General features: G+C 40.7%; 1 protein-coding gene across 1 annotated transcript; it reads right to left on the bottom strand.

Annotated features, from left to right (window-relative positions):
* Positions 1–360: 360 nt before the first annotated feature.
* On the bottom strand, positions 361–14,370 carry NDUFA3 (NADH:ubiquinone oxidoreductase subunit A3). The gene is made up of 4 exons (XM_026682403.2): positions 14,218–14,370; positions 11,750–11,824; positions 10,006–10,083; positions 361–542 (listed from the first exon to the last, which is right to left on the bottom strand). Exons 1-4 carry the CDS (start codon positions 14,231–14,233, stop codon positions 457–459), a joined length of 255 nt encoding a protein of 84 aa, XP_026538188.1. The 5' UTR covers positions 14,234–14,370; the 3' UTR covers positions 361–456.
* Positions 14,371–15,233: the final 863 nt, after the last annotated feature.

The following is a 15,233-nucleotide window of genomic DNA, read 5'->3' as shown; positions in this document are numbered from 1 at the left end:
ATTGTGCACCATGATTTTTTCCCAAACAATTTTCTGACAGTGCATAGTGTCATCTTCTCTGTACCTCCTTTTCTTGACAATATGAAACACAAGAGTGTTGCTCTCTTTCTTTTTTTTCCCTAACTGGTGTAGCAGGTTGCCACTATTTTTCCTAAAGCAGCCGTTTGTGACTATGTGCAGTGGTATCAGGCACTTAACTCCAGAAAAAAAATCCCAGTTCCATTAGTTAAAAAAAGCCCCACAACTTAAGCCTCCTAAGAGCTTTAACAACCTGATTTTATGAGGATATTCCAAAAATTCCAGGTATCCTCCCACCCGCTCCTGATCTAAATTTCCAGCCACAACAACAGAGAAACCTGCTTTTAGATAGAAGAGGAAATTTATTGCCCCTGGGAAGAAACACATGTACAACCAAGGCAGGGGAACCTTGTGGGGAGATCTGCACTCTGCAGGTTCTCATTTCTTCAGCCAATCAACTTCACCCTCCTTGTCACAGGGATGAGCAGGAATATCTGGCATATTACCATCATCTCGAACTGGCACTATGATGAAGAAAGGACAAACAAAAACATCAACTGTAAATGTCCAGCAGCAACACTTATAGAATTATAGATCGAGCCATGGTGGTGCAGTGGTTAGAGTGCAGTACTGCAGGCTACTTCGGCTGACAGCCAGCTGTCGGCTGCCTGCAATTTGGCAGTTCAAATCTCACCAGGCTCAAGTTTGACACGGTTTTCCATCCTTCCGAGGTGGTAAAATGAGGACCCAAATTGTCTGGGGCAATAGGCTGACTCTGTATACTGCTTGGGGGGGGGGGGCTGTAAAGCACTGTGAAGCAATATATAAGACTAAGTGCTATTGCTATATGCTGTAAAGAAGGACATGGAGCACTTGAATCGGTGCTTGGGTTCACATATTACACTAAACCATAATGTGCTTCGTTGGTTTTGGCCTAGCATGGGGAACAAATCCTGTCTTTGTGCTCTGTACATTGTGGTAAGTTAAGTATCTATATCTATTTGGGCCTGATTTCATATGCTAAGGCAAAATGTAGCTTCTTATTTCTAACCAAGCATTCAGGTGGTCCTTGATTTATCACCATTTGTTCAGAGACTGTTTGAAATTACAATGGCACGGAAAAAAAGTGATAACCAGTCCTTGCACTTATGACTATTGCAGCATCTCTGTAGTCGCATGATCAAAATTTGGGCCCTTGGCAACTAGCATGGATTTATGATGGCTGAAGCATCCCAGGATCACATGATCACCAACTGTGATCTTCCCAGCTGGCTCCCATCAAGCATAGTCAATGGGGGAGACTTGATTCACTTAATGACCTAGTGTTCACTTAACAACTGTGATGATTTGATTAATGACTCTGGTGGAAAAGGTCATAAAAATCAGGTGCAACTCACTTAACGGTTTCACTTAGCAATGGAAGTTTCAAGCTCAATTGTAAGTCAAGGACTGCCTGTGCAGGTAGTCCTTGCATTACGACCACAATTGAGCTCAAAAATTCTGCTGTTAAGTGAGACATTTGCTAAGTCAGTTTTGCCCCAATTTATGACCTTTCTTGCCACAGTTGTTAAATGAATCACTGAGGTTCCTAAGTTAGTAAGAAGGTTGTTAAGAGAATCTGGCTTCTCCTTTGACTTTGCTCATCAGAAGGTCACAAAAGGAGATCACATAACCTCCTTGGGACACAGCAACAGTCATAAGTATGAACCAGTTGCCAAGCATCTGATTTTTGATCACATAATCACGGGGATTCTGCAAAGATTGTAACTGAAAATGGTCATGACTATGTTTTTCAGTGCTGTTGTAGCTTTAAACGGTCACTAAATGAACTGTTGTAAGTTGAAGACTACCTGTATTATGTAAGCATATTCACCACCTTTTGAAAAACATCCCATTTCCAGCCAGCTAATTGTAAGTTTATTTAATCTCTGGTTAAGTAAATGTCTGAATTCAGCATCATTGCGTAAGATTTAATTCACTGACTTACCTATAACTGAATCGGTGGTTTATTTATACACCATAATGGTTGGGATGCCCAAATGTTATCAGAAAACTACCCATTGCCATCCCGCCGGTTTGTCGGCTTCGTGAGCGGCAGGGATTTGCGGAGCTGCGCGATCCCTGCCGCGCTAGCCGTTTTTGGGGCTCCGACCCAGACGGGTACGGAGCTAGGCTGCCCTGCAGGGGCAGCTGAAGGTAGGGGAATCCGGAGAAGGGTTTGGGGGTGTTGCAGACCCCCTTCCCGGCCGGCAGAACCCCCTTTTCCCAGGACGGTGCAGCGGCGGTCAGTAATGGCCGCCACAAAGAAGCTGGCAGCCGGGTAAGAATGCGCAGGAGGAAGTGGAGAAAGTGTTTGAGAGGAGAAAGTTTTTCTTGGTTCCTAGGACTCTAAGACATATTTAACAAAATTCCTGAAAAGTATGACTTTCTGAATGATACCTTCGAGAAGAGGAAAAAAGCGGCAGTTTAATGGTGCTGAAAGGATAGCTTACCCTCTTTTTTCACGGAATAAAAAGTGAACATTAAGAAACTTATTTTTGTTAGGTGAAAACTGGCTCTAAGCGGTGAGTGGGAAAAGAGAGGACTTAAAAAAAAAAATATTTGTATGCTAAGACCTTGTTGGAGGAGATGCCTTAAGGATTGAAAGACTAAAATATATTGCAATAAGACTTTAAGAAACAGATTTGGACTTTCTTTTTCTCTAATTGATACTACCCCAGGAGGAGAGAGTGGGAACTCTGTCTTGGTTTGGACTGACTGAGAACTTTGGGATTGTCTTATTTTTCCTTTGGAATATTCTGGCTGTTGTAAGAGAAAAGAAAAGAAAAGATTTATAATGGCTTCTTCTATCGAGGAACTGAGAAAAGATTATGAGCAAGCAAAACAAAATGGTAAAGCTGGTGTGAAAGAAGCCTTTCTTTTTTTAGAAATGGCGCTTATTAATTATCAACAAACATTGCAACAGATGAAGACAGCAGAAGAAGAACAAAGGGAGGAAGCCATCTTTAATAAATCTCAGAACTCGACCAAGAGGAAAGGAAGAGGAAAAAAAAGAAGAGAAATAAAGGACTTAAGATTTAAAAAAACATTTAAGAAAGGGAAAAACAAGGTGCAAAATCAATATAAGGATGGTAAACAAAAGGGAAGAGAAACGCGACAGAGAAGGGAAGCCAGTAAGGCAGAGGCTAGAAGAAGGGGGGCTAGAAAGGTTTGTTGGGGGAAGAAAGAAAGGGAAAAGGTGGAGAAAAGCTACAAAGTTTTGAAATTAAATGAGAAAAAAGAAATTTTTTTAGGGATAAAGGATAAGTATAATTTCTTCAAAGAGATTTTGCAAGGTACATAAGATGATATTGTAGTATTGTATCAGAAATAGAAAATTTAAATGGATTGAGAGTTGATAAAACATTAAAATGTTGGAATGTTAATAATGATTGGTTTGAAAATATAATATGAGGGGAGATTTAGAATATTAAACTTTAATTAAAGAGTTTATTAAGATTATGGTATTGATGTTATTATAAAACTTTCATTATAGTATTTTGTTTTTAATATTTAAATCTATTGCTTAACTATGTATTTAATTGTTTTAGATGTATTATTCAGTTAGAATGTACCAAGCAAAATCGGATTGGGTATTTTAAAGATTAATTTGATTAATTTAGTGGGGAGATAGAAAGGCATCATACTCTGATTAGTGATTTCAGGAGAAATTTCTTTCTTTTTAAAAGGAATGAGACAAAGGTATAATAGAGAATGGACAAAAGATATAAATATAATGACTCAAATTAAGATGATTAATTAAGATAGAATTAAGAAGAGTGAAATATGTGGAGAAGTTAATATAGAAGATTTAGAATGGTAAATAAAATAAGTACCGTATTTGCTGGCGTATAAGACGACTTTTTGCCCTGAAAAACATGCCTCCAAGTGGGGGTCGTCTTATACGGCGAGTATATAACAAAGGTCGTCTTATACGCCGGCAAATACATTGTTGTCACTCGGTGCAAGAGCGCGGGGCGGAGCTCCGCAACTTGAAGCCCCTTCAAGCCCAGCCGGAGTCTCTCTTCCTCCTCCTCCCCCCCCCACCCACCCACCCACTCCGCTCGTGCGAGCGGACAGGCAGGCTCCAGGCTTTGCCCCATCCCTCACCTCCTTCCATCCCCTCCACCCCCCAGTGGCAGAAACTTCGCCGCACGTGGGGACGAGTGGAGGGGTGGGAGAGCAGCTGACGCAGCTCAAAGCTGAGAAAGTGCCATCCTTGCTTTTGTGCTTCGGGAAGAGTTCGTGTTTTTGTTTTTTGTTTTTTCCCAGGAATGGGATGCTGCTCGTACGATTTTCTTTGGGAATTATTCTCTTCCCGGTTTCAGTCTTTGCTCGAATCCTCCCCCGATTCACTTCTGGAAAGGATGCTTGTGTAACTCTTTTCCTAAGCGTTGCTGGGGTGGAGGGGGGGGCAGTGTGCAGCGTGAGCGAGAGGCTCTTTTCCTTTCTCCCTGAGTGCAAAACCGTCTGCCTTCTTCTCTCTTGGACGGACCGAGCAAGGCTAATAAGATAATAATAAGATAATAAGATAAGATCCTAAGCGCGTTGTGGAAACAGATCTGGATCTCATTGGAGAAAGGTAGCAAATGAATGAACTGGACTTTTGGCAAGTCTCAGGGTAGGAACTCAACGCTTTCTGGAAAGTTAGTGAGCAGGAAAATAGACATCCTTTCCGCTTTCTCCCAGCGTGGGTATTTCATTATCCCTCCCTGTAAGAAGTAACAACCACAAAGCCAAGGGAAAAAACGATGCGCAGGAAAAAAGCCACAGTAGGAAGCAAAGATTTCTCCCCCCCCACCCTCTCTCTCTGAAATAATTAATGTCGCAATCAGTGTGGTGCACCCTTGGAGACAAATTGGTTGGGGAGGTGGAAAGATATTAAGAAACAACTCGACTGTTTTTCGTCCAGTTTTATTTTTATTTATTTATTTTCCCCTGAAAAAAGCAGATCGCTCAACGGTGTCACAAAGAAAGGGAGAGGAATTGAGTGCCAGCCTGAGAAAGGCGAAGCTGCCTCTCTAAAGCATTTTGGTGGCTTTGTAAGTTTGGGGGAAAGGGGCGGGGGTGTCAATCAAGAATTATATCCAGAATACCCCAAGTGTTACAACTTACCGTATTTGCCGGCGTATGACTTTTTGCCCTGAAAAACATGCCTCCAAGTGGGGGGTCGTCTTATACTGGCGAGTATATAACAAACTCTATATTTTGAGTGGAAATGTTGGGGGCTCGTCTTATACGCCCAGTCGTCTTATACGCCGGCAAATACGGTAATGATATGTAAGATGAGCTGAATATAATTGAAGTCCATGAAAAGAGAGATACCTGGATCCAAGTTACTTTCCAAAAAGATTTTTTTTATGTTTTGTGTGTTGTGTGATTATGTTGTTGTTTTTTTGGGGGAAAATTAATAAAACCTTGTAGAAATATAGAATGAGAACAATGGTAACTAAGTCAGAAAGAAGTAGATGAAATAATAATAATAAAATTGAATAAGAGTAAAGAGAAATAAAGGGAAATTGGATAAGAGGTTTTTGGTATGTTTATATGGAAATGGTTTAAAACAGAATTATAGTTTATCTGACTTGTTAAATTTATAATGGAAAAAGGTTTAAACATGTAATGGATAATGATGACTTGTGTGTTTTAAAAATCAATAAAACTTGTTTAAAAAAAAAAAAGAAAACTACCCATTGCCAACAGAGAAATGTGGAGTTTTCCCTCCACTTTTAAAATTTTTGTTGTCTCTGATGCCAATTTGCTGCCTGCCCAACCCAGTAATAACAAGCAGGAAAAAAATTGCTCTACAATGGGTGTCAAACTCATATCGTCACAGCGGCGTCACATGATGTATTGGGACTTTTCCCCCTTTGCTAAACTGGGCATGGGCACGGCCAGTGCATGATGCATCCAGCCCACTGGCCAGGAGTTTGACAGCCATGCTCTAGAACATTCCATCCTTCTGTCTCTCTTCATACAGGCAATCCCTGGGTTAAGCATGAGATCCACTCCTAAATCTGTCTTTAATTCAAATTTGTATATGAGTCGGAATTTGTGCTTACAGACAGGCTACCTATTACTAAAAATGTTAGACAGCATTCTCCTTCCTTGAGCTGAAGAAGTACTGAAGCCATGCAATACTTTCATGAACCCTGAAAATAGGCTGTATATTAAAAATGTGTGGCTTCAGCAATTCATGAAAACAATCACAGAATTAGAAGGGACCTTGGAGGTCTTCTAGTCCAACCCCTTACTTAGGCAAGAAGCTCTATACTATTTCAAACAAATTGTTGTCCAATCTCTTCTTAAAAACATCCAGTGTCTTCCGGTTTTGCCAGGCTTCGGTGGCGGCGGGGTTTCGCGATCTCCGCGATCCCTGTTGCGCTAGCCGTCTTGGTGCCTCCGATCCCGATGGGTCTGGAGGATAAGGCTGCCCCGTAGAGGCAGCCGAAGATAGGGGGGACCTGGACAGGGGTTTGGGGTTTTCCAGGCATGATATTCCCCTCTGAAAAAAAAATCGGGGCTGGCCAAAAGAGACCTCCCCACTGCGCGCCAAGAAATCGCTGCCCAGCTCCCTTTTCTGCCACTCAGCGGCCTCCGCTCGCACCGCCCGCCCGGGCTCCGCTCGCACCGCCCAGGCTCCGCTCGCACCGCCCGCCCGCCCGGGCTCTGCTCAGGTATCTGGCTGGGGCTGTCAGGAGTTGCTACCGCTGGCGCGGCTCCGCGCGGCTCCAGTCCCGCGTTGCCTCAGGAAGGGAAAGGCAAAACCAGGAGCCGCTGCTGTCATTGCAAAGCGCCACCGCGGCTCTTCCTTTTGCCTTTCCCTTCCTGAGGCAACGCGGGACTGGAGCCACGCAGAGCGCAGAGCCGCGCCAGCGGTAGCAACTCCTGACTCGGGGCCTCCGAGGGAGCGAGAAGGAGGAGAAGAAGGGGGGAAGGGGGTGATTCCCAAAAAATCAGAATTCGATTTTAATCGGAAGAATATCATGTCTGGTTTTCGCAGACCCCTTACCCACCCGGCATAACCCTCTTTTCTCAAGGCGGTGGAGCGGCGGTCAGTAATGGCCGCCACAAAGAAGCCGGCAGCTGGATAAGATTGTGCTGGAGGAAGAAGGAGAAAGTTTTGAAGCGAAAGTTTTTGGCTGAACTGGGACTATAAGATACATTTAATATCCTGAAAATCCTGATTTTTGAAAGATACTTTGTTTCAGAAGAGATTTATAAGCGGCGAGTGAAAGTGCTGAAAGAGAAAGTTTACTCTCCTTCCATACGGAATTAACAAATGGACATTGAAAACCCTGCTATTTTATAGAAGGTAAAAATTTAAAGCTTTTTGTTACAAGTGGGAAGGGAGAGGACAAAAGAATAATTTATATTAAGATTTTGTTGGAGGAGATGCCTGGAAGATTTTGAGATTGGAAGTTAATCGCAATAAGACTTTAAAATACAGATTGGGGTTTTTTTTCCCTTTCCAATTGATATTACCCCAGGAAGAAAAAGTGTGAAGGGAAGAACTTTGTGCTCTGTTTGGATTGTTTGATGACTTTGGGATTTTGGGGAATTGTTCCAAGCTTTGAATTATCTTGGTTGTTTTAAGAAGAAGAGAAAAAAGAAGAAGAAAAGGTTTATAATGGCTTTATCTGTTGATGAACTGAGAGGAATATGGTAAAATAAAGAAAGAAGGTAAAGACGATGTGAGAGAAATTTTTCGCTTTTTAGAAATGGCGCTTGCCACTTATCAGCAAACACAACAATTGATGGAGGAAGCAGAAGAAGAAGAAGAAGAAGAAGCCATCTTTAACGAGTCTACAAAGTTGATTAAGAAAGGAAGGAGAAAGAGAGGAAGGAAAAAGGACATAAGACTTAAAAAACATCCAAGAAAGAGAAAAATAAGATGCAAAATCAATACAATGTTAGAAAGCAAAAGAAAAGAGAAATACAACAGAGAGGGGAAGCTAAGGGGGGTAAAAAGACCAGATGGGATAAGATAGGAAGGAAGAAGGGGGGAAAAAGCCACAAAGGTATGAAACAAGATGTGAAAAAGAATTTTTTTTTTAGGGATAAAGGGTAATGTATAATTTTGTTTCAAAAGGATTCTGCAAGGTACATAAGATAGTATTGTAGTATTTGTATTAGAAATAGAAAATTAGAATTTTATAAGACTTAAGTAAAGATTAAAACATTAAAGGTTTAATAATGATAGATTTTAAGATTTAATAAAATATTAAAAGGAATGTTTAAAAGATTTAGTTTAAGTATAGAGTTTAATTGACTTGTGTGGATGTTAGTATGAACTTATTATTGTGGTATTTGTTTTTGAAATAGATAATTGGAATGTTATGAGATTTAATGTTTAATTATATATTTAATTACTTTATGGATTTACTTTTTTTAAAAAAAAAAAAAAACTTAGTAGGTAGAATGTACTAAGCAGAATCAGATAGAGAACTAGGTGTTACCTTAAATGTTAATTTAGGGGAGCGATGTAAAGGCATCATACTTCGATTAGTGATTTCAGGAGAAATCTTTTTTTTCTATTATAGGGAATGAGATAAATGGATAATTGGAAAAGAATGGACAAAAGATACAAATATAATGATTTAAATTAAGATGAAATAAATAAAATAGAATTAAGAAGAGTGGAAAGCGGGGAGAAGTTATAATGAAGATATAGAATGGTAAATAAGATAGGTAATGGCATATAAGTTGAACATGAATTTAATTGAAGTCCATACAAAGAGAGGTAATCCGGGGCCAAGCTACTTTTTAAAAGAAGTTTTATGTTTTTGTGTTTTGTGTGTGTATGTCCGTTTGAGATTTAATAAAACCTTGGAGGAAAGCGAGAGGAGAATAATTATAAACAAGACAGAGGGAAATATGAATATGATGATTATAAAATGGATAAATATAGAAGAAATGTAATTGAATAAGAGCAAAGAGAAATAATGAGAAATCTGCTAAAAGATATTTAAGTGGAAATGGGAAATATCAGAACTATATTGTATTAAACAATGTTTTATCTGCCTTGTAAAAATTTATAATGGAAAGAGGTTTAATGTCTTTAATGTCTAATGATGCTTTGTTTGTCTTTAAAAATTAATAAAATTTGTTTCAAAAAAAAAAAAACAACGTCCAGTGTTGGAACATTTACAACTTCTGGAGGCAAGTTGTTCCACTGACTAATTGTTCTAACTGTCAGGAAATTTCTCCTTAGTTCTAAGTTGCTTCTCTCCTTGATCAGTTTCCTCCCATTGCTTCTTGTCCTGCCTTCAGGTGCTTTGGAGAATAGCTTGACTCCCTCTTCTTTGTGGCAACCCCTGAGTTATTGGAACAATGCTATGTCACCCCTAGTTCTTCTTTTCATTGAACTAGACATACCCAATTCCAATAACTATTCTTCATGTTTTAGCCTCCAACACCCTAATCATCTTTGTTGCTTTTCTCTGCACTTTTTCTAGAGTCTGAACATTTGTTTTTACATTGTGGCAACCAAAGCTGGATGCAGTATTCCAAGTGTGGCCTTACTAAGGTATTATAAAGTGGCATTAACACTTCGTGTGATCTTGATCTATCCCTCTGTCAATGCAGCCTAAGACTGTGTTGGCTTTTTTGGCAGTTGTACCACACTGCTGGCTCATATTTAACTGATATGAAAACTTCATGTGGCTTTAGTGATTTATCAGCTCAAGGAAGGAGAAGGTCATTTGCCATTTTTAGAAGTAGGCAGCCTGTTTCTAACCATAAGTTGTCCACAAGTTGGTCAACTCATACTTAGAGGGACTTTTAAGGGAAGCCTACATCCAGGGACTCCCTCTATCTTGCTGCCAAGAAATTGGTCAGTCATATACATCAGTGCAACATGTTACATATTAAAAACTGATGAAAACTGCTTCTTTGTTATCCCTAACACACGAAAACTGCTTCTAAAAAATAGAAACGTGCACGTACCTGGGTAGTGATATGGCATGCGCTCGTTCATTAATGCGGTGTAACGGGTATAGGGGCTCACCAATGGCAGTGTTACAGCTGAAATAATGAAAACAAAGATGCATGCCAGAAATACATTTATATATAAATGTGTATAATCTCCCTCTCCCTCACATGCTAGCTATCCAGCAATGTACAAAGCTATCATAAATGAATGAATAAATTTACTCAGAATGATTTACCACGGGAGCTACAGACCCCTCTAGCAAGCTAAATTTGATCACTGGTCACAGAAACAATCCACAAACTAAGTCTCCCTAAGCATAATTCTTTGAAACAGTGGGCCAATCTTATAGTCCCAGATTCAGATATTTGCCAACATTCTCTAGAACAGGGCTCTCCAATCTTGGCAACTTTAAGACTTTAAGCAAAGCTGGCTGAGGAACTCTGGGAGTTGAAGTTCACAAGTCTTAAAAGTTGCCAAGGTTGGAGACCCCTGCTCTAGAATGACTCCTAGTGGGTTTCCAAGAATTTCCCAAACTGAAAATGTCTGGAATTGAATCTGATTTTCTTCACACTAAGAAGTGCTTGTAGCCGAGCCCTAGTCTGTTCCCCATTCAAAGTCAACCTTGAGCAAGAAATACCAGAGATTTGGAAAGGGGCCAAGATTGGAAATATGAGGAATGTAATCTAGAACAGAGTTCCCCAACTTTTCCAGGTTGGCAGCCCAGAGGGGGGGAACGGGATGGTTTTGTGGGAGGGGCAGGTGCATGCATGTGTGCGAACACCTACTACTCACATGAGTGGGGCTGTAAGCACCCATCAGTAGCAGATTAAGGCTCACTGGTGCCCTAAGCACTGACAAATCTTGGTGCCTCCCTGTCTTTGTGCACACTGTACCAACGAAGCCATATTCTCAACTTTGTGGTGCCCCCTTTGGGCCTGGTGCCCTAAGCACGTGCTTAGTCTGCTTAATGGTTAATACGCCACTGGTGCCCATGACAATGCTTGCGCGAGTGGGGCTGCAAGCATGTGTGAAGCCCATGGCAATGTTCATGCGAATGGGCTGTGAGTGCCTATGTGAGCAGGGCCATTAGCACCTGTGCAAGTGGGACCTAAGTGCCTGTGGCAATGATCGCACAAGTGGAGCTGTGTATGGCCAGCTACGTACACTGCCTGGTGGCCCATAGGCTATGGACCAGTAATGGCCTGTGGCCCACAGGTTGGAGAACTGTGATCTAGAAATCTTAAAGGCAACATAATTTTTAAAGCTAATCCTGATTCTGCTTAATGCCCTAATGTTAGGGCTGCCACAACTCTTCTCCTCTTAGTATTTCAAGGACACTAAAAGTTGAAAGAATAAAATATCTATGGAGATTCTCTTATTATCTAGGTCAGGGGTGTCAAACCAAATTGCATCGCGAGCTGTGTCATGACGTATCGGGATGCTTTTTGCCTTTTGGGCTGGGATGGGCGTGGCTTCTGCGGGCCGTATTCAGCCTGTGGGCTATCAGCTTGACAGGCCTGATATAGGTCATGGTTGTTCCAAAGGTGCTTTTCCAAAAGGCAACTGGACTTTCTTGGTTTTTTTCCTTAAAAATGTTTTACCTCATCCAAGAAGTTGAAGAAGCTAAGCTTGGATGAGAAGTGAAACATTTTCAAAGAAAAAAAAACCCAAGAAAGTCTAGTTGCCTTTTGGAAAAGCACCTTTGGGGTTTAAGAATAAAACATATTTGGATTTCAGGGAACATCCGTGTACACTCACCCACAATTGCAATGACTACGGAGCTTACGATCACTGGCTCCTTGCCCCATGCAGTTTTTATATATGTTACCATTCCTGCAGAAAGATGAAGAAGTGTTTTTTGATACACAGATCCGTTTTCCACAGTAGCACCTGGAACTGTTTACTCAGACTGATCTGGGGTAGCAATCCAAAGAGCCTTCCCAACTTTCAATTCATAATTAAGATAATCTGTTCACCTGCTAAGACACTTGAAAACTTGATCAGGAGGAATCTGAATAGCACCTTTTTCAATAATATATCATTAAAAAGGTATAATATGATGTCTTTTAAAAAAACGTTAATTAGAGTGCTACCAGACTGTTTTTTAATTTATTTTTTGCTAATTTGACTACATAACTCTTCTACGATGTTTATTAATTTGAATAAATTTAGTTCCTCATAGCCACTGTTCTGCCTGTAAAATCAGGTACACGTTAGAATGTATTAAAACTAAATCTTTGCAGCCTTCTGAAATCAAATGGACATTAATTAGGGACATGATGTTCTCCATCCTTTTAAAACAGCCAGCCTGTGGTTAACAAGTGTCTGGAAAACTTTGTTTTATTACACAGGCTTTTGTTAGATTTTGCTATTTTTCTAGTCTTTACTTTTTTTTTTACAGGCAGTTTGCTTTTGGTTTGGACCTGTTCTGATACTGTGAATATTGTTAATGGAAACTGACATCTAAGTATTCTAAACATATGAAAGTATAGGTAGTCCTCAACTTACAACCATAATTGAGGCCACAATTTCTGTTGCTAAATGAGACAGTTGTTAAGTGAGTTTTGCTCCATTTTATGACCTTTATTGCCATACTTGTTAAGTGAATCACTGTAATTGCTATGTTAATAACATGGTTGTTAAGTGAATCTGACTTCCCCATTTACTTTGCTTGTCAGAAGGTCAAGAGATGATCACATGATCCCAGGACACTACAATCGTCAAAAATATGAGTCATGCATCTGAATTGTTATCATGGGACCATAGGAATGCTACAATGGTTGTAAGTGTGAAAAATGGTCGTAACTCACTTTTTCAGTATCCTTGTAACTGAACTGCCACTAAATAAATTATTGTATATCAAGGACTATGTAAATGTACACCACTGTGTTGTCCTTAATTTTAAAAATAGCTTTCATAGGGAAGCATTTTTAAATTAGTGTATCTATAGCTGCAAATTTTGGGAAGGATTTGATAGAAATAACAGACTGGCATGAAATGTGTAAGGAATAGGAAAGAGAGAGACTTAATGAGTTCTGGTGGGTTGGATTTACAGCATATATAGGTCCAGTCCACATCTGCACTTAACTTGCCTATTAATGCCTATTAACATTCTTAAATCAGGGATGGAATTATTTACAGTATTTATTTATTTATACCCCATCTTTATTGTTTTCATAGGCTAAGGCTGGACTTGAACTCATGGTTTCTTGCTGGTGCCTCAACTGCTAGACCAAACCAGCTCTCTAGTTCCCAATAATTTGCAAGAGCTTCATCACATGACATTTCTGCCCCTCAGAAGAAAGCTTGAAATGGATTTATGGGGGGAAACAGTGATGAGGTCTACCCAGCAACTGCTTGGCCTACAAATTCTTCCAGCTTTTCTTTGGCAGCAGGCAACCTCAGTGTTGCATTTCTGGGCTTTGTCCACCTTGGAAGTCTAAAGGAGCTGGTAGAGATAGGCCGCCATTAGCATGGGGGGGGAGGTCTTTGAGGGATGAACTATGATCCTAGCATAGGAGTCCTGAAGGGCAATGGACCGAATACAGACAGTTCTTGACTAGACGACAACTGAGCCCGAAATTTCCATTGCTAAGTGAGGCAGTTGTTAAGTGAATTTTGCCCCATTTTGCAACCTTTCTTGCCACAGTTGTTAAAGCGAATCACCGCAGTTGTTAAATTAGCAAAAACGGTTGTTCAGTGAATCGGGCTTCCCCATTGACTTTGTTTGCCCGAAGGTCACAAAAAGGAGATCCCATGACCCCGGGACACCGCCAACAGTCATAAATATGAGTCAGTTGCCAAGCGTCTGGATTTTGGTCACGTGATCGTGGGAAATGCTGCAACGGTCGTAAGCATGAAAAAAGGTCGTAAGTCATCTTTTTTAGCGCCTTGTAACTTTGAACGGGCACTAAGTGAACTGTTGGAAGTAGTGGATTACCTGTACTCAGCTTTGGGGGGGGGGGGGAATGCGGGTTTTAAATGTAATGAATGAAGCCCCCTCCATGACGCCATCGCCCTCAAGTTCCATGACATTCCAACACCCTCTGCACAGTATCTACGGAACCTTCATCGCCCTTCCATCCTCCTCCTCCTCCTCCTCCTCCTAGGTCTTTCCACCCTCGTACCCTTAGACACCCTCGACAACAAAAGCCCGCCATGTACACCCTTCCATCTCCCAAGGACATGTTCCTCCCACCCGCGACAAACTCTTTTCTCGCACTTACTGCCGAAGGTAGACATCTTGTAATCAAGGAGGAATGGAGCCCGCAGGCTTTCTGGGAAGTGTAGTTTTGTCCCGTTCTTCCTCCCTCTCTCTGATTGGTTGGCAAGCCCTGCATGGAAAGCTGTGGTGGGCTCTGCTTTTCTTTTTAATATTTCATAGTTAAGTATTTATTTCTGTGTGTCAGGGATCATACACCATATTTTTCCCTGGCGATGTACAGTTGTTTTCTAATTCTGCGTATACATAATTAAACGTTCCAATATTTTACGTCCATACCAAGCCGATTGCGAAAAAATCGCTTGCTCTGATATCATTTGCAACTCGAATAGAGAAAAAAGGCTGGTTTGCGGGGCACGGGTGGTTTTTACATGCTTCGCCTCGTTTCCTGGATTGCAAAGTAAAACATTCACATCTATAACATGCAGAGCGTGCTTAAAGTGCTGTTTGCTTTCCCTTTCTCGGTGGAGAAAGAGTATCCGTGTGAACGTGATTTACAAACGGGGAGAATTAACTCGTATGGAATGACGCAGAGAATGCAAATATTTTCTTTTCTGACAATCACTCAGTCTTTGTTATTTTATAAAGTCCTGCAAGCTTGGATTAAAATGATCCCTCCCTTTGGATTTTGTTACGTCAAATCTTCTTCAAGGTAGTTTAACCTACAGTGAAGAAAGCTTTTGTCCAAAATACATATTCCACTTATATACAATTACACCAAAATCACATTCTTACAATATGCTACGTCACGATTTGTTTTAACTTATTATTGCATATTTATTTATTTAGCGTAAGGCAAATACATGTACTTACAGCGGTTCAAATGTTAATGTTCAGTCCACCCAGCCATTCAAGGACAGGGTGATCTATGTTGAAAAAAATCAGACATTGACCTGGTGTAAGCTCTTGATGGACATTCGGACACAATGTGATGGATATTTTGTCAAGGAGCACCACAGTCACACTGAGGGATAGAGTCAAGACCTCACTTAATCAATTAGTCCTGGCAGACACCATGTT

Source organism: Notechis scutatus, chromosome Z, assembly GCF_049901735.1.
Source record: "Notechis scutatus isolate UNSWTSFEM ecotype Mainland chromosome Z, rNotScu1.2, whole genome shotgun sequence".
Taxonomy (NCBI): domain Eukaryota; kingdom Metazoa; phylum Chordata; class Lepidosauria; order Squamata; family Elapidae; genus Notechis; species Notechis scutatus.
Note: the sequence above shows the minus strand (reverse complement) of the source record. Positions and strands in the feature narration are given on the sequence as shown.

What these genes read in the sequence shown, in the direction of transcription:
- NDUFA3 (XM_026682403.2), bottom strand. An exon ending in CGTAGTCATTGCAATTGTGG is followed by an intron (nt 10,084 to 11,749) that starts GTGAGTGTACAC and finishes TCATTATTTCAG; the next exon opens with CTGTAACACTGCCATTGGTG. An exon ending in CATGCCATATCACTACCCAG is followed by an intron (nt 543 to 10,005) that starts GTACGTGCACGT and finishes TCTTCATCATAG; the next exon opens with TGCCAGTTCGAGATGATGGT.